The 17,738-nt window shown below is 40.7% G+C and overlaps 1 protein-coding gene across 1 annotated transcript in view; it reads left to right on the forward strand.

The window, feature by feature from the left end:
* Nucleotides 1-8,397: 8,397 nt before the first annotated feature.
* SPTBN5 (spectrin beta, non-erythrocytic 5) overlaps nucleotides 8,398-17,738 on the forward strand; it is a 91,332-nt gene continuing 81,991 nt past the window's right edge. The window contains exons 1-6 of the mRNA XM_039704931.1: nucleotides 8,398-8,508; nucleotides 11,077-11,244; nucleotides 11,740-11,856; nucleotides 12,532-12,689; nucleotides 13,563-13,791; nucleotides 16,973-17,604. Coding sequence (XP_039560865.1) covers nucleotides 8,398-8,508; nucleotides 11,077-11,244; nucleotides 11,740-11,856; nucleotides 12,532-12,689; nucleotides 13,563-13,791; nucleotides 16,973-17,604 — 1,415 coding nt within the window. The remainder of the gene's footprint in view (nucleotides 8,509-11,076; nucleotides 11,245-11,739; nucleotides 11,857-12,531; nucleotides 12,690-13,562; nucleotides 13,792-16,972; nucleotides 17,605-17,738) is intronic.

Consider the following 17,738-nt stretch of genomic DNA (forward strand, 5'->3'; position numbering starts at 1 on the left):
CTGACTATTTCTTTTCTGTGGCCTTGAACTTGTTGCTGAAATTACTGCATGTTCTAAGGCTTAGTTCCAGTATTAAATTTATCTGTAAAGAATTAAAAATACTCCCACAAATTTCCAGCACCTCTCTGTAATTAGCATGTTATAGCAGAATGTAATTTTGGAGCTTCCTAATGTCTAAGTGTGGAAGTTCTGTAAAGTCCAAGTGTGGAACATAAATCTAAAACTTCTTGTGTGGATTGAAAGTTTGAAACTTGATCTTGGTGGTATTTTAACTTCAGCGGGGGTACTAACCTTGAAAAGTAAGAGTAGATTGAATAGCTGCTTAGTAGAAAGCACTTGGATGTGTTTGTCCCAAAAAATCCAAAGACATCTTCCACACCATGCTGCCTACTACTTGGGAATAACCAATGGCATCAATAGAACACTCATTGTAACATTGTGCTGAAATTAATCCTCTGGTCCCTTCTGTCTCCTCTATGCACACATCTTACTTGAGGCATTTCCAGAGAAGTATCTGTGCCATCAGGGTGCTACAGTTCAGCCATGGCTCCTGCTGTGGTCAGATCTCAGCTGCCGTGGAGTTCCGGTGTGACAGCGTTGGTGCCGTGTGTCACATGAAAGCAAGTGAAACAATGTGTGGGTTCCTGAAGGCTCCATAGAGCTTGAACTGCAGCCACCTGCTGGAACTGCTCCTTGTAAAAGTAAAAAATAATCTGAAGAAGGAGAGGTTTTAGTAATGTTTGGAGGTGGGAGGGGTTGCTCTTTGGGGTTTTATTTTTAATAGAATGTTGTTTTACATGCTCATAAGACATTTCAGACTTTGAAAAATCTACAGCACATTTCAGCAATTGTTCTCTCTAATCCACAATTCATATTTGAATAATAGGAAAAGTAGACAAGTGTCCACACAATCAGTTTGTAAGTTTTGCAGTAGTTGTTGCTGCTAATATTTGGCACTCTTAAACTATGAAACAAATATTTCTGTTTTAATTCCAGTGGCACTACTAACCTTGAAAAATAAGAGTACTGGGGTGCCACTTAGTTTATCCTAACCTTATTTGCTCCCATGTCTGGTGCATCAGTAAGGCCTTTGGAGCAGACACTGCTCTGGGTTTCTGTGATCTTGCCATGCTGCAAGTATTAACTGTGATGGCAGAGGACCTTTTGAAGGCTTGGCCCTTGGCCCTGCCTGCCTGGCCTGGCTAGGAAAACACAGCAGAAAAGGTTGGCTGCCCTGCCCTGCTCAGACAGATGAACAAATGCATCTGCTGAAAGTGCCTTCCTTCACTCAGGGATCACAGCAATGAGCTGGAAATAAATATCCACACCAAATAAACACCTGTTGTGATCAAAACACAGTCAGGAAGATGAGGTGTTTTTTTCACCAGTATGTTCAGAAGTCCTGAATCTATGCAGCTCTTCTGACCTGAGGGAAAAATGTGGATGGAAACCATGGTTTTGAGGCAGTCTCCTCTTCCTCTTCCTATTGGAGGACTTCATGCTAGCATGGATTTGTACCTGCTGATATACTGTGGGCTCAGTTTCTGGTCCAGTGAATACTGGAAGCTCACTAATGCCACATCTAACTTGTCTTCCCCCCTTTTCTTTTCTCTGAGATGGAGCTTGTCCATGTTCTTTCCAAAGTCTTGCTAGCTCAGCAACTCATATTCCACTTCAGTCTGGAGCTCTGAAGATTTCATTGTAGTGAAAACAGCTCGTGAATGGTACGTATATGTCAGCAGGTGCTGTATTTCAGATATACAGTAAGATTTCTATGTTCACCATTTTTCAATTTTTTAAACAAGAAACTGCTGAAACATGCTGCTCATGCTTAGTGATTCTCTTTTCTGAGATAATTCTGTGGGTTTTTTCTCAAAATGCATTATTTTGTGTCTAGTCTGAAAGTAAGAAATTAACAACAATGTAAGTATAACAATGTAAGTAAGCTCAGGCTTACTGGCTTGGCAATTTTTGCCTACAATGGAGAGTAGTTGCCATTTTTATTCATGTTGCATTAGCATGTCTTAGCTCCGATCTGCTAAAATTCACACCTTTAATGTTAACTATTTATACATTTTTATTAAACATTTATACAGTGTTTTTACCAATGACCTTCAACCATTCCTCATGGCTGACATCTTCACAAGGAAACTGGGATGGCTGGGCTGGTTTGCAGTCAGTAATCTGCTGGCCAGGGCAGTGAGAACCAAAACCTGTGAGCACACCATGCTATGCACTGTCCTGGGGGTAGGTGCAGTGCGCTGGCACTGAGGGTGCTGGGAGCCACTTCCACATGTGAATCCCCCAGTTTTCTTTCACCAAGAAATGGAGATAAGTGCTTTATCAGTCCAATATACAAACAACCCCTAAAATACAGCTGTGAATAAAATATTTAATTCTCATGCCACAGTCTTCATTAGTAGCAGTGAAAAAAATGGAAATATCTGAATTAAATTATAAAAATAAGCTAGTTAGATCTGGCATTACCAACATGGTAATTTCTAAGGCCCAGTTTCAGTTTCATGTTCAAAATAGTAAGGCTATTTTGTCACTTGAAACCTTTTATCTATGTTTGTATGAAATGGAAAGAGACTGAGAGTCCTTTGTCCCATGTGTTCCATGTGTTCATCTCAAAAAGCCTTTGAAGCTCTTATGTTAACTATTTGAGGTTCAGAAACAGAAGGGAAATTTCAAGATAATATAAACAGCTCCAAGGAGAAAATGTCTTTTAATTCATGACCAAACAAGCAAACATATATTTTATGTTTCAAAAAGATGACTGAACTTCTTCATGCCAGGAAAAATAAATCCATCTGATTTTGCTTTAAGCTGTCCTCTTTTTCAAATGCAGTGAGGGGCTCCAGTTCCTTTGGATGATGTAATTCAACTGTTCTGCTTGAGTTCTGCTCCCTGTTGATGTCATGTCGCTGCTAGCCAACTATTCAAAGAGAAAAGCAACTTCTAGTTTAGACTAGAGCACGAGGAGGCTGAGGTTTATAACTACCCAGCATCTTGGGATGCCGGGTTGGATCCTCCCAGGCAGAGCCCGGCTTTAAGAGAAGCTCCATCCGCCGTGGACCCCCCTGGCTGCAGGTGGGTGGCACCCCGGGCTGGCTGGTGACAGCAGGTATGTAGGGGGCAGGGCAAGGGGGTGCCTGGGGGTGTGTGCTGAAGTCCTTCAGGGAAAGAAGCTGAGAGAAATACATGGTTATTTTGGGACAGAAGTTCAGCTGAGAGGCCTGTGAAAGCAGGGAATCCCTGCAGACTGAGCTGGAGGTTGCCATGCCTCTCCTCAGCTGCTTTTGACTAACTCCTCCCAGCTTTTTCTTCAGCTCTAGTGTTCCATTCCCAAATGAGTGAACAGCTTCTGCTCCTCTCCAGTGTTCTCAAATCCAAAGTATAGCTCCTCTGTGCTGCAATGAGGTCTAAGATTACATGTAATGTGTGGTTAGGAATGTGGTTAGGAAACATTCTGGGATCACTGTTCGGCTCATCTGTGTCCACACTATGTTGATGAAACTGAACATCAGCTGTTTGCTGGCGCTGGGGGGTGGCAGAGGGAAAGGGCCGCCTGTGGGACCCGACTGCTGGCCCCAGGCAGCAGGATAATTCCTCTGCTTGTTTGGCACACTGTGACCTACAAGACTGTAGCCCCAGGGGGGAGCTGCCTTTATACCCCTGGAGCCAATGTCCAGATGTTTTGAGACCCTTACTTGTGGAAGTAACGTGGCTGGAAACACAGTGGGGGATAAAGGGCCAAGCTGTCAGGCACGTGTTTACATGCTTACATACATTTAACATGCTTATTTTCTTTGAGATTTTGGGCCACCCTCTCCCTAGCAGGGATCAGACAGGATTTTGCTGTACCTTCCGAAAGGCGTGTATGCACAGCTCATGTAAGAGAGGGTGATGGATTGTGCCAAACCTTTCCCCTGGGCCTGTGAATAGGCTCGGCCCCGCAGGAGCAGGCATGCGTGTGGTCACACGGCTTTGAAATGGGAGCTGGCTCTGCCCAGCGCCAGCGCAGGGCCCGGCTCTAGCAGCTTGCTACAATGAAGGGCTCATTAAGTTACAGAGCTGTCAGCTACGAATGGCCTTGGTGGGATGCTTTAGCCCAGGAAGGCGTCTGCACCTCTGTGTGTGTGTGCTCCTCCCTGGCAGACTCCTCCATCCCCGTGGGCAAAGGCAACGAGGAGGGGAAGGCAGAGCTGCTGCCTGCAGAGCACTGCCTGTGTGTGCTGCCCTGGGGAAGCTCATGGTGACCATCCCTGAGATCAGGGTTGGGAGTGGTAGCAGCAAATGCAGTGTCTGCATCCCTGTGATTGCCACTTCCATGCTTTTTATGGCGAGGGAACTAAACATTTCGTCCCATCTTAGAGAGGAGCTGGGAATTCATATGCATGTTATGAGAGGAGGACAATGATGATATTTAAGAAAAAGAATTCAAATAGAAATAAGTGTTATGCCCTTCTTTGGTTTACATGGTGTTGCCAGGAAGGAAGGAGCAGTAGGGGATGGGTTGGGAACTGTGGAGTTTTGGGGACAGGTTCCTTGTGCATGAGATCTGTTTGATCTCCATAGTCTCTGTTTTCCTCTTAAGCAGAACAAGATTGTGGGCAGATAAGAAAGGGTGGTAAGAAATCCTGACACATCTTACTGGTGGCTATTTTGTAGAGGGGGATCTGGCATCAGGATCCTTCCTGTTAGGAAACAAAGAAACACATCATGGAAAACCACTTCAGGCTGGAAAGAAGGCAAGGGAGGGGAAGTCTTTGGGCCTTTCTTCCTGAGGTCAGTGGAAAGGCTTTCCTTCTCTGCAAAGGCAGCAAGAGAGGGCCCATAATTATCCTAGGTGGGTGATTTTTTCCTGATCCCTCCAGGAAACTGCACGCAAATATTGTTGTGCCCTTCCTCTTACTTTGTTAGGATATAAATAACTGAGGAAATGGCTTTGTTTATCACTGTCACATAAGTGTCCACCATTTAACTTTGAACTTTAGATATTCAGGAGTTAGTGAAATTTTATACCATATCTTTGATTGCCTTGTATCATCATAAAAAGAAAAAACAGTGATTTGCACATTTAACTATATAAATAATAATTAACTTGCAATAGGGATAAATGCCTGCATCCAGGACCAATTCACCCATTGGTCCTCTGCCTTCTATTTGAAAGGAGCAAGGACATTTTCTCAACACACAAAACCTAACCGACCTGTGCCAGATTTAAACCAACAGCTTACAGTATTAGTTGGCTAGTCCAGGACACGAGTCCAGGAATTTGGAGGGAATATTTTGAGAAATGTCTGTAATATAAATATTCAACTTATTTATTTTTAGTAGGTTTATGTGACATTATATATGATATTTTTCTAGAGTGCTCATGAAAACACAGAACCTACTGATAAATTTTATATATCCTGAGTTTGGGTGGGTTCCTAATTTCTTCTTGTGTTTCCTCCTTTCCCTTTTGGAGGCAGCTAAACTACACTTGCTAAAAGGGAAAACAGTGCTATTCCCTTATCTCAGCTCTGAGCTTGATATCTTTCCTTACAGCCTCTGATTTCAGATGCCTGCCCATTTTCTAGTAGTGATTCCCAGCAGCAACTTTCTGATTCCTGGACAGGTAATGATGCCAGGTAAATGTGTCCTGTGCACAGGTGACCTTGTAAAGGCCAGAAAGGACTCACTGCTATCTATATAAGTCACCAGAATTATTTTCCCTTTTGTTATTAATGAGAAGCCCATGAACAGTAAACTTTTGAATCAGCTGGCACTACCAGCTAGACTCCAGTTGCCCTGCCAGCAGCAGGTGCACAAAAGCATCCTCAAAGCAGTGCTGAGCAAATTCCTAATACTTCACAGTTTCACCTTCTCATTTGCTGTGCCCCAGTTTAACCACTTGGCTATCACCCTGATCTTTGTACTCTCTGCTGTGCTTTCATTTCCTGAGTCCATTGTCAGGTTCAATTTTCCAGGTAAGAATTTCTTTAGAAGGGCAGTTCAATTGTGCAAGATGCTCTTTACCAAAGCCTCAGAGCGAAGTATGACTTTTCAACTGGTTTATGGCAATTTTGGTGACTTTCATATATTATTTTTGAGCATAGGAATTGGACAAGAACAATGACAACCTTTACTCATTGTGTCCTGATGGGTTAATTTCTTTCAGATCAGAGAGGTTCATAGGTAGATCATAAATACTTGGTCTCTGTTCCTGAAACCAAAGGTCACTGCATTAAAGCAGTGAGGTGAATGTAGGAGTGGATCCAGTGGAAGTCATTCTTCAGAAAAACCAGCTGCTGAATGTCAGAAAGGACTTCCTCCAAAAGTGGGTAAGTCAATTTTTTTCATGTTCTTTGATGTTTTCTTCTAATGTACCACTATGACTAGTTTTGGCTCCTAGCACTGTTTATGCATCCTGAAAATGCAGATAATCTATTATAGATGTGTCTTTTAGCTAACCATCTACCCATGCAGGGAGCATTTCTAACTTGATGGAACAGATGAGCTGTTATGTGAGGCAGTAGCTCAACAAATAATCTTCCTTTTTATCTAAAGGAAACCAGTTCCATCATTATTCAAGGTGACTACAGTGTTTGGATAGGAATCCTTAAAAAAAGAAGAAGCCTTCAGATGTTCTGAGAAGCATTTGGCAAACTCAGAAACAGCATTATGATATGGGTTATTACATGGGACTGAGCTCATATCACCTCTCCAGCAGGGAAAGGCAATTCTTTGAATATCTGCTCTTAAATGGAGAAAGCAGGCGGTGCTGAACTAGCCCACAAGATAAGAAAATGTTGAGAAAATGTTCTCCATAATTCTATTTCAGATTTTGCTAAATTCATCCTTTAATTAGGCTTTCATCTACAGTCTGACCCTTCCCTGTGTGGTTGCAAACCACCAGGCTTCAATGCTGTCCCTGTTCTGAGGAAGTCAGGCTCTGAGGGTTAAGAAATATCTGCCCCAAAAAAAACCCCAAAAAATGCAGTAACAAGTCATTGCTTCTGCACTTTCCATACCTCTTAATATTGTAAAATGGCAAATTCTTTTTAATACTAATCAGAGCATGGAAAACTATCAGGTAAGGGCTTTCCCATTTACAGTAGCTGCTGTTGCTGGTTCCCTGATGCTGTCTTCTCATACTAGAACAGATAAAGTTTTCTTTCTCAGTATTTTATGTTTTATGAATTAAGTGGGTACAAAGCCCATAACTGGTCATAACTTTGTCTTTGCAAAACAAACATGGAACTTTGGGAAGTATGTCACACTGCTCCCCACTCTCACAGTTTCTCAGATGTTTTAATTTTTCATTCTCTTCTCTCTTAGCAGTGGGTTGACAGCAGTAGACACCTCTCTCCCCTCCCATCACTACAACAGGTTTCTTGGTTTCCCAGCCAGGCTGATATCCAGGTAATATTTATAATTATGGCAGTAGTTCAAGCTGATGATGTTTGGTCACTTAAAGTGTCTGTAGCCATGAATCATACACTGATTTTTCTTTTTTCATTTTTTAAAAATAATCCTCTTACCTTCATAACAGAATGCCACTGCTGTTACAATTTACAATGTAAGCCAAGTGTCTTCAAAAGAGCTATTCAGCTGAGCTGAAATCCAGTGTATTGTGTCACAAACTCTAAAGGCAAGACTCCTCCTTTCTAATCTTTTTGAATATTCATCTTGGGTGCTGTGAGGAATTACAAAAGCCTGACTTTTCACTGGTAATGATGAGGTAGAGAAGAGCAGGGAAGAGGAATAATGCTTCCTGATGCTCAGGCTAGGAATTTTTTATGTGATTATGGACCTGTGTCACCATCCTTTCTGTGACAGGTGTGCAAAAACTGAACCCGTGAGAGGAAAGAAACAAGTTGGTTCCATTTTTCTTCTAAGCAGCTCTTTGATTTCTGTTGGAAATACTGTGATCTGAAAGCAAGGACAGAATCTCAACCAGTTCTCAGAGAACACAGCACACTTTTTCCTTTTGGAGGTGATTAGCAGATTCCTCTTTCTGGTGGTGTCTAAGATCAGTTTTCTGTGAGGTGCTTTCAGCACACCCAAGGAAGTTATTGATGGCTTTCAGGTAGAGGTGGTCCTCATGGGATCGAGGAGACTGGGTGGAGGCTGAGAGCAAAAAAATAAAGCTGCATAGATACATGTCACTTTTTCATCCTGTTAAAGGGTGAGATCAAGCAAGTTAAAAATAAAGTTGGTGAAATTGAAGTGCAAAGTGCAAGCAGAAGGAAATGAAGGTACTACACTGGGTGTGGTATTGAATCTTGTACCTGTTGGTGCTGGGTTTCCTATATACACTGGGCATGTGACTGGTTTTTGTAGGTGGCCTGGCAGATCTCTTCAGCACTCAGCAGCCTACTGAGGTTTCTGGCTTCCTAGGTGATCATGGGCACTGAATATGAAAAAGATCATATCAAAAAGCTGCAGGAGCAGCGCATGTCCATGCAAAAGAAAACCTTCACCAACTGGATGAACAATGTCTTCGCCAGGAATAATGTAGGTAGCTCCTTCAATTTGAAGATTTTTTCTGGGTTTTGTTTTGTTTTATTTTACCCACTGTATCCTTTTTAATGTTATTTTTAATGTATTTTTTCCTGAATGTTGTCACGTGCAAGCAAGGAAGGATTTGACTAACCAGAGTGCTCCATCCTCTGTCTTTTACCTCACATCTATCTCCTTTGTCCATGGTATGAGTCTTCTCTGAAATCAAGATTCATTTCGTAGGCTGCATAACCCCATCATATTGTGATATCCTTTGTACATTGGTGATTGTTTCAGAGAAAAATCCTTATTTGCTTCTTTTTCCTGTAAATAAATTATCTGCAGATGTCAGGGTTTCCCCAAGCAATGCTCAATTCTTAATTGTCTGGCCAAAAATTCTGACTTTGTGCTTTGCCTGGTTGGTTCAGTTTGAGTTGCTGCTCAAGGGACCTGAAAAAGTAGCTTTAATTTTAGTAATTTTATACATACTGCCATGCAAGTACAGACCAGTTTGTTTTCTGTAACTCTCAGAGTTCAAAAAAATCTTCAGAGCCAATGTGCAGTCAATATGTGTGTATAAGGTAATGCCAGCATATTCCAGTCTCCAGACTTACTTCAGATAAAGTTTCAGGCACAAATGATGTAGCTGTGGCACAGAAAGGAATGATGTCATCCAAAACAATTCCGTTTTCTAGAGTCTGTAGTAGGTAGTAATGAAAACAGATGATGGGGACACCAAGCAGGATCAGGCCACTGGGTCCACTGTAGCTCTTCACTGTGTTTCAGTACCAGATGTGTTTTTTCAATGTAATGTTTTACGTTTGTGATTCGTACAAAGGCAGCTGCAGAGCACAACAAGCTTTCAAATTTATTTTTCGTAATGGCAGTGAACAAACGCAAAACACATGCTTGTTTTGCCACCTGCAGAAAGTTAGGTGTTTATAGTGTAGGAAATCAGTTCTGTTTGGCTGTAGACATATACTTTCTTATTTTAAAAATGCCTTCAAGTCCAGAGATAAAAATGCCAGTCTGAAGTTCCTGCAATGTACTTGTTCACGTATCATAAATGTCTGGGGAGCACAGCCTGTGAGAGCTTTCCGAGCCATATACGGTAGAGACGGCCAGAGCTTATCTGGGCTGTCCTGGCAGCTTAGTCCCAGCTTTCCAGGCAAACGCTGAGGTGATTGGATCATACTGCAGGACACTGCCGTGCTCTCAATTATACTGTTGACTACTTCAAGTTTAGCACTAAGGATGCTATTGGATTGAATTTGTTAAGCTGTTTGTGACTGGTATCTTTGTGAGAAGAATGAGGCAACAAAACTATTAAAACAAGAGCTGGGTGAGACATAAAGCAGATATATGAAGCCTGTCTTCTTACAAATTCAAACTGAACTATTCTTCATTTATAGAAGTGTCACAGAATATAACAGCTTTAACTTTTTTTTATTGCAGTATATCATAGGCAGAATTTTAAGTTTTATTAAATGTGCAAAAAGGAATAAAGTTGGCAGCTAAACACGGAGGTTTTTTTATGGAGATAATCAGTGGAGCAAGTTGTAAATCCTTGTGCCATACACAGTAGAGATTTTAAACACTATCTATCTTGTTTTTTACACTTCCAGTGTTTTTTTCTTTCTCTGGAGAAAAGATTTCTTAAGCTAATTAGTAACTGATCAGAAATTAGAAGGTACTTGCCTGCTGTCTGTCCTTTCCCCCCGTAACATGTACATTAAAAAAAATATAATAGCTTCTTGCTTACTTTTTCTTCTCTTTCTTCTCTTTCTCTCTCTTTCTTTCTTTCTCTCTCTCTCTTTCTTTCTTTCTTTCTGATGAAAAAGATTATTTACTGTAATTTCAAAATCACAGTAATTTATTCTTAGGTTTTAATGTCATTTCTAGATGGCAAGTGGCATAAGGCCAAAAGGAAACACCCAAAGCAAGTTCTTGTTAGGTCAGAGTACAGACTGTGTCATGTTGAATCACCTAATCACTGGGTGACCTCATTACTGGCAGCAATAAAGTACATTTTTGTAAATGATACTAACCTTTCAATTAGTGTGAGACTGGCTAAAAATATGGAGACTTTGGGTGGTAGAGCAGGTCCAAGCAGGACGTGACAAACTTTGTTGAGACTATGGAGTATAAAATGAGTAATTGAATGGGATTATCAGCTCAACTTTTAAATGAAATGCACAGCTCAGAATAAAATTATTCTGATAAAATTAAAGATTCACTTGAATTAGAATAAAAAATGTCAGCATTTATGAAAGATTTGATTTTGAAAATGCTCAAATCTTTTATTTTTCAAAATCTCCTGCTTTTTTCTTTTTTACTCCATTGTGGGTTTGCATTTTTGTTTGGTTGCTGAGGGTTTTTAACTTCCATCTAGTTTCATAATTAATGTAAGGCCTCCTGCAAATCCATTTTTTTTAATTAAGACTCACCACTCTGTGGATATATGCACTGTCATAGAGAAGACTCAGTGAAACATCAAGAAGGCATTTGTTTTGTTTTAGAAGTAGAGGGTTCTCTGTGCCAAATGTTAAGCTGGAGGCTGTATTGCCTGGCTGTTCTTCACAGGTAAAGATTGAGATAGAAGACATTTACACAGACCTGAAGGATGGCATCCCTCTCATGCAACTCCTGGAGCTGCTTTCTGGAGAAGCTTTGCCCAAACCAAGCCGGGGAAAGATGAGAGTGCATTTTCTAGAGAACAACAGCAAAGCCATCACATTCCTGAAATCCAAGGTATTATTGATATTAGAGATCACAACATTTTATATATGTTATTAATTATTTATTGCATCATGTTAATTCTGGTTTCCCCCTCTAGTATACAATAACATATCCTCTGAAGACAGGCCAGGGATTTTATTAAAAGAAAAAAATTGATCAAATTTTAACTTTTTTGTTATTTGAGTAATAATATGTTTTAGAAACAGCTAATATTCCTGTCCTTTGGAGGAAAAAAATGTGCTTCTTTCCTTTCCCTAACTACCAGTTTTCAAAAAACATTTATTGGAACTGCAAATTTTTGACACCACTATCCCTTTGCCAGGCTTTTGCTGAAATTCATCATGAGCTGACATAGGAGCTTGCAGGCCTGTGGCCTGGTGAAAAGATGTAAACATTAAACCTCTGTGCTTAAGAAAAGGGCCTGGACATCCTCTCCAGTAACAGTTTGTTACACTGAGAGCTGGATACGAGCACATTTATGCTGAACAGATTCTGGTTTATTAGCAGGTACAAGTAAAAGTGATTGGCCCTGAGAATATTGTAGATGGTGACAGAACCTTAATCCTGGGCCTTATCTGGATCATCATACTTCGATTTCAGATTTCATCTATCAAACTTGATAAGGTAAAATTGTATCTTTGTCTTTTTGCTTGTGCAGTTGTGGGGTTTTTTTCTCAAAGGAACAAAACAGTGACTCGGAGATGGAAAGAACATTCGTGTTCTTCACCATCTTCTACAAATTTCTTATGGACTCTTGACTTCCTGTCGAATTTCTCTGTCAATATTTCTCTCTAGATTTGAGTCCCATGATGCTGCTTTGAAGGTGCACATGCTTTTTTAAATTATTTAACATGAACTCTAAGTACATGAAAAATGAGGTTCTATAAAGAACTTTTTATTATGAAATCAAAGTCAATAATTTCTAACAGTAGACCTGAATACATCATATTTTGTTTCTGAGTTCTATTTGACAGCTAAGAAAGCAAATAAACTGAACTTTCTGCCTGATTTCTACAGACCTTACAGAAGACAAGTGTTTAAAAAATTTCAGCACTTGCATTTCACCTTATAGTTTCTGCATTCATTCAATTAACTTTTTTTAAAATAGAAAACTTCTATTTTCATGTTAAATTTTTCTACCTCTATGACAGATACAGTCTGCAAGTCGTGACTTTGGGGGGACCTGTGAATTGAACAAAAGTAATGCAAAGCGACCTTTGGGAACATAAGTGTAAACTCACTGATACTGTTTTCTTATATTGCTGACACAAATTTTTCTTTTCCCTGTTCTCTTCACAGGAAGAATTTGGAGGTAGAGCTGATGTTCTGTTTGCCAATGAAGCCTTATTGCTATGGTGTCAGCATAAAACTGCCAGCTATTCCAATGTGAGCGTGAAGGACTTCTCCAAAAGTTGGAGTGATGGGCTGGCCTTCAATGCACTCATACATGCTCACAGGTAAGATTTGATGGACCAGTTCAGACAGAGTTGCTTATTGCTGTTTCTAGCTCTGACACAAGTTGTTCCAGGGTCTGAATCACCAGGTTTGTCAAGAAACTGACAGATACTCTCTGCCCTTTCTCACTGAAGACTCTTAAATGGATATTAAATGGGTATTCTCTCTCTCCTTGAAAGGATGGACCAAAAGCTCCTTCTTGGAAGTTCCTTTAGTTGGGTATAATATTGAATTTCCAGGGGAATATAATGTATCTGAACAATACTGCCTATTTGGTCTCATTCATGTTGCCATTGCTCTTTTTCTAATTTTTTTCTTTCAGGCAGTGGTTTTATTGTATGAACTTTAGAGCATGTATATCTTCCTGTTCAATTGTAATACAGTAAGCAGCTTCTCAGTCTCTTTTTTTTCTCCCTTCTCTGTCCCTTTGAAAAAGCCAAATGAAGGAGAGAGAAACCACCTATGGTAACCTTGATCACTTCTTTGTCCTCAACACTTCTGCTATATCTTATAGGAGATACCATGTGGGATGGTGGAGCTTCCCCAGCTGGGAGTCACCTCCCTTCTCTCAGGGGTCTCTCTAGTGAGCTTTGATTTTCACCCATTGGGAAAGAGGAGAAACAAGGGCAGACATTTGCTGGGAGTGGTAATTCAATTTCATAGAAGACAATGTTCTTCCTGCTATGTAGGCAAGGAGCAATGCTCTTGAATGAAGTTCAGGGTCAAAGTAATTCCAGTGTTAATGTCACATAACATTAACAGATATGTGACTATTAACTTAGTCTCATAAACTGTTTATGGTTTATGGTCTGAAAGAACTTACTACAAACAAAAATCTTCCTTCATCTCCATGCCCTCTTTTTCTCCTTGCCCAGGCCTGATCTTATCCACTATAGCTCACTGCGGCAGGACCAGCCCATTAAAAACCTGAACAATGCCTTTGATGTTGCTGAGAAAGAGTTTGGAATCAGCAAACTGCTTGATGCTGAGGATGTGGCAGTGCCCTATCCAGATGAGAGATCCATCATGACTTATGTGTCACTCTATTACCACTACTTCTCCAGACTGAAACAAGGCCAGACAATGCAAAAGAGGCTTAACAAAGTAAGTGCATTGCTATCTTTGGAAGTTATAGGTTAAAAATGTAGAGCTGAATTTAATTTGGCAGTGTGGGGGGATTTTGTTCAAGCTCATTCAGGATCATTTGAACTGAAAGCCATCTGAAAGACCTTGTACCTTGAGACTTGTACCTGGAGCCTGTACACTCTCTGATCTCCAAGAGGGTTGCAATTATCTCACTGAAAATCAATCTCTCTTTGACCTCGCGGTTTCTGTTTGAGAACTGATATGGTTCCAAGGCAGCTTGAGGCATGGAGATCTCAATAGTATTGGGAGAAAATTAAGACTAGGCAAAAGCAGGCCTAATCAACACTTTTCTCATTTAATAGGAATGACGATCCCTTCCTCTATGGAACTACTTTGGATTTTGATTTCCTTTGAAAATCCTCATCCTTTCTTAGGATAACTCCTTAGGTAGAAAATGAAAAAAAAACCCAAACAAACAAAAAGCCCATACAAATGAAACAAAACCAAAACAACTTAACATCACCACCACCAACAACAAATAAAACTGAGAGAATGCTAGCTAAATTGGCTGAATTTTAAAATTTTTAATTAAATTGTTATTATTTTTATTAAATTTAGCTAAGTTAAATTTAGCTAAATTAAGGGGTTTTTTTCTGTTTCTACATACAATTCACCTCACATAAAATCATGAGCTATATTAAAAATTTCTTCTATCCCAATGATTGAAAACTAAAGGAATTTTGTAGTTGTTCCTCTGAAGACCACTTCCCTTGAGAGAATTTCTCCTCTATCTCCAGAGAAATCTGTTCTTGTCTTGAACTACAACAGAAGTAGCCTGCAGAAAACCTACACATCTAGGATGGAGGATGGGTCCTAAGAACATCTGAATTTGGAGAACTGCTTGTGCAGTTGAGAGGGGGAATACATTGCTTAGAGGGAGGAACAAAAAGCCTCACTGAGGTTTCTCTGGTGGTCACAAGGTGAAAAGGTTTTGCAAAGCAGGGTTTGGTCAGCTAAAAATGTGCTCTGGGTCAAGGATCAGATGATCCTGTAACATGGCTCCCCACAGCACCAAGCCTGTTAGTGTGCAAGGAGTGTCTGGAGGATGCTCTTTGTCAGAAAACCCAATGTTAGGTAGTCCTGCAAGGAGCAGGGATTTGGACCCAATGGTCCTTATGGGTCCCTTCCAACTAGAGATACTCTAGGATTGTATGTACGAGAGCAGCATGTTCTCCAAAGAGATGCATTAGATGAGAGCAGGACTTGGAATTCAGTCCAAGTCTGGGCATCAGTGAGGAGAGTGGGCAGTAGGACTTCACAATACTACCCATGGGTCACTGGATTTTGGCCAGGAAACATTATTTATCTTTTGATAAACATGAAATAGTCCTTGAGTCCACAAGCATGTATTAGAGGAACTGTAAGGAGCAAGCAGGCCATAACGTTTGTATTTTATGAATAACAGTTTGCTTGCACTTTTTCCCATTCTCATTGTGCTCCACTGTTATTTCCATTTTTTCATAGTTATAGTTATTCTTTCTTTTCTCTCTCTCCACTTACCTGCTTCTTTTTCTCCCTTTGACTCCTTCCTTACTTTTAGCCACTCTCTAATACTGCATTTCTGACACACACCATCAGAAGGAGAAGGAAACAGGTGTTAATCTCTTCATGTCCTTAGTCCCCTCAAATAGGTGGCTCTGAATTTACTAATAGGATTGGGAGGGAAGCCTGAATGTGTCAAGGAAGTCTTTGAGTTCAGGCTAAGTGTGTGACCAGCATGGCAGAGAGAAACAACTCTGGAAGGTAGCTCCTTTCCCTCTCCCATCTGAGGTGACCATGCATTTGCTGGGATCTTTCAGCAAAAGCTGGGTATGATGGCAGAAAATTCAGAAGGGAGCCCTGATGTCATGGGCTGCTCTTCCTGCACTGAATGTTGATGCTATTTTACTGCTCTTACAAGACTGCAGCAAGACCTAGTGATTGCCAAGTGTACTTTCTGGTAAGCAAAAGCAGATTGCCACTTGGAAGGACTGGGTCTTTTCTCAGTGCCATCTCCCTCACAAATCTGTCTGGCTGGGGCAGGCAAACTCAGCAGAAAGATAGAGACGGACAGCATTGTTCAGCACTAAACCTGACATTTACACTGTCACTATAAGACACAAAAAAACACGACACGAACACGCTGCTGTTCTCAAGGTAAAAAGGGTAAGTTTATTTTCTGACTCCAACATTTATAGACTTCCAAAGTGACAGTGGATTGGAAGGTGAAAGTGCCACCTCTCCAATGACACTGGACAAACCAACAGTCCATCAAATTTCTCTTCCTCCATAAAAAAATGCAGAACAATAAGTTATTTACAGAAAGTGTGTGAGAAAGTTCATTACAAAAATGTAAACATCAGAAAGCTTAGAAAATCTTAAAAAATCAAGGTGACATTGCAGGAGTAAGGATCTGTGTCTTTAGTAAGTTAGGGTGAGGAAAAAAATAATATGAAGTAAAAAGACAAAGATGGAAAAAATGTAAAATGGAAAGAAAGGATGATTTCATTCTAATACCTTTTATTTCATTAGGGATTTAATTCTAGATATTTGCTCCAGTGTTTACCTGAACTTGAAATAAAGGCAGGACAAGCCACAGATGAAACAGATAAATGTCTTGGTCTTGAGAAGCTAGTATTAAATCAGAGTTAGCATCCTTAACAAAGCCCTGTTTGGCCACAAAATATTTTCTAGTAATTTTAATAAAGAGGAACAGTTCCAATAGAAGAGATTGAGAAGGAGCTGTTTGACCACAGTCTGCTGTGTGCATGTGAGAGAACCAGGATCTTGTCAGATGGTCTCCTAAATCCTAAATGGTGAAGCTGAAAGGGTTACACATTAGCCTAGAAGTGTTTGGGGTTGAGGAATGAGACTGCTAAAAAAAATTATTTTTTTTTCCCATTGTGAAACAAAAAATGTGAATCATGCTGCTTATTCCAAAATGTTTTCTTAAATAAAAACTGAAATGAAACATTAAATAATATTGATTTTTCTGTATTTTATGGAAGGCTGTTCTAGCATTTCACCTAGCCTCAGATGTGAACAGCTACCAGCACATCAGTATAAAAACATGATGACTGCTGAAGACACTGCTTTCTGTTCACCCACCATGCTTCATTCTATTTCTTACGTGGCTTGTCATTTTATATTCCCATCACAGATTGTGTTCCTCCTGAAGGAGATAGATGACTTGAAGCTTCAGTACGAGCAGATGGTCTCTGACCTCCTGAAGTGGATTAAACAGAAGGTGGTGGAACTGGATGACCGTCATTTCCCCAACTCTCTTCAGGAGATGTGGCTGCTCATGGCCAACTTTAAAACCTTCCGCACTGTGGAGAAACCCCCCAAATACCAAGAGAAGGGCATGATTGAAGCTCATCTCTTCAACATCAGGACCAAGCAGAGAGCAAACAACCAACGGCCATACTTGCCCCCAGAGGGGAAGATGCTGCAGGACGTGGAAAAGCACTGGATCATCCTGGAAAAGTCAGAGCACAACCGTGGAAAAGCACTGCAAAAGGAGATGCTGAGGCTGGAGAGGCTGGAACAGCTAGCCCAGAGGTTCCTGAAGAAGGCAGCCCTGCGTGAGTCCTACTTGGAAGACATGAGGAAAGTGATCGGGAAGCAAGACTTCTGGCCAGAGAGTGTGGACAGGATGGAGGCTGCCAGTAAGAAGCTGGAAGCCATTGTGGCAGATGTGCTGCCCAGGAAGGAGCGCTTCACAGCTTTGGATGAAATGGCCACCATTATCAGCCAGGAGAACTATCATGGCAAAGATCAAATCTTGCAGAAGTGAGTGATGGCTGAGAAACTCTGTAGTGGTGGAGGTCAATATTAGTTGAAGTCCTGTGGTGTGGTGGAAGGAAATTAATTGTAACTGTGAATCCTATCTTTGCTCCTCATGAGTAGAACTGTCAGGAATTTCT

This window comes from Passer montanus, unplaced genomic scaffold (assembly GCF_014805655.1).
Source record: "Passer montanus isolate IOZ18808 unplaced genomic scaffold, ASM1480565v1 scaffold18, whole genome shotgun sequence".
Taxonomy (NCBI): Eukaryota; Metazoa; Chordata; class Aves; order Passeriformes; family Passeridae; genus Passer; species Passer montanus.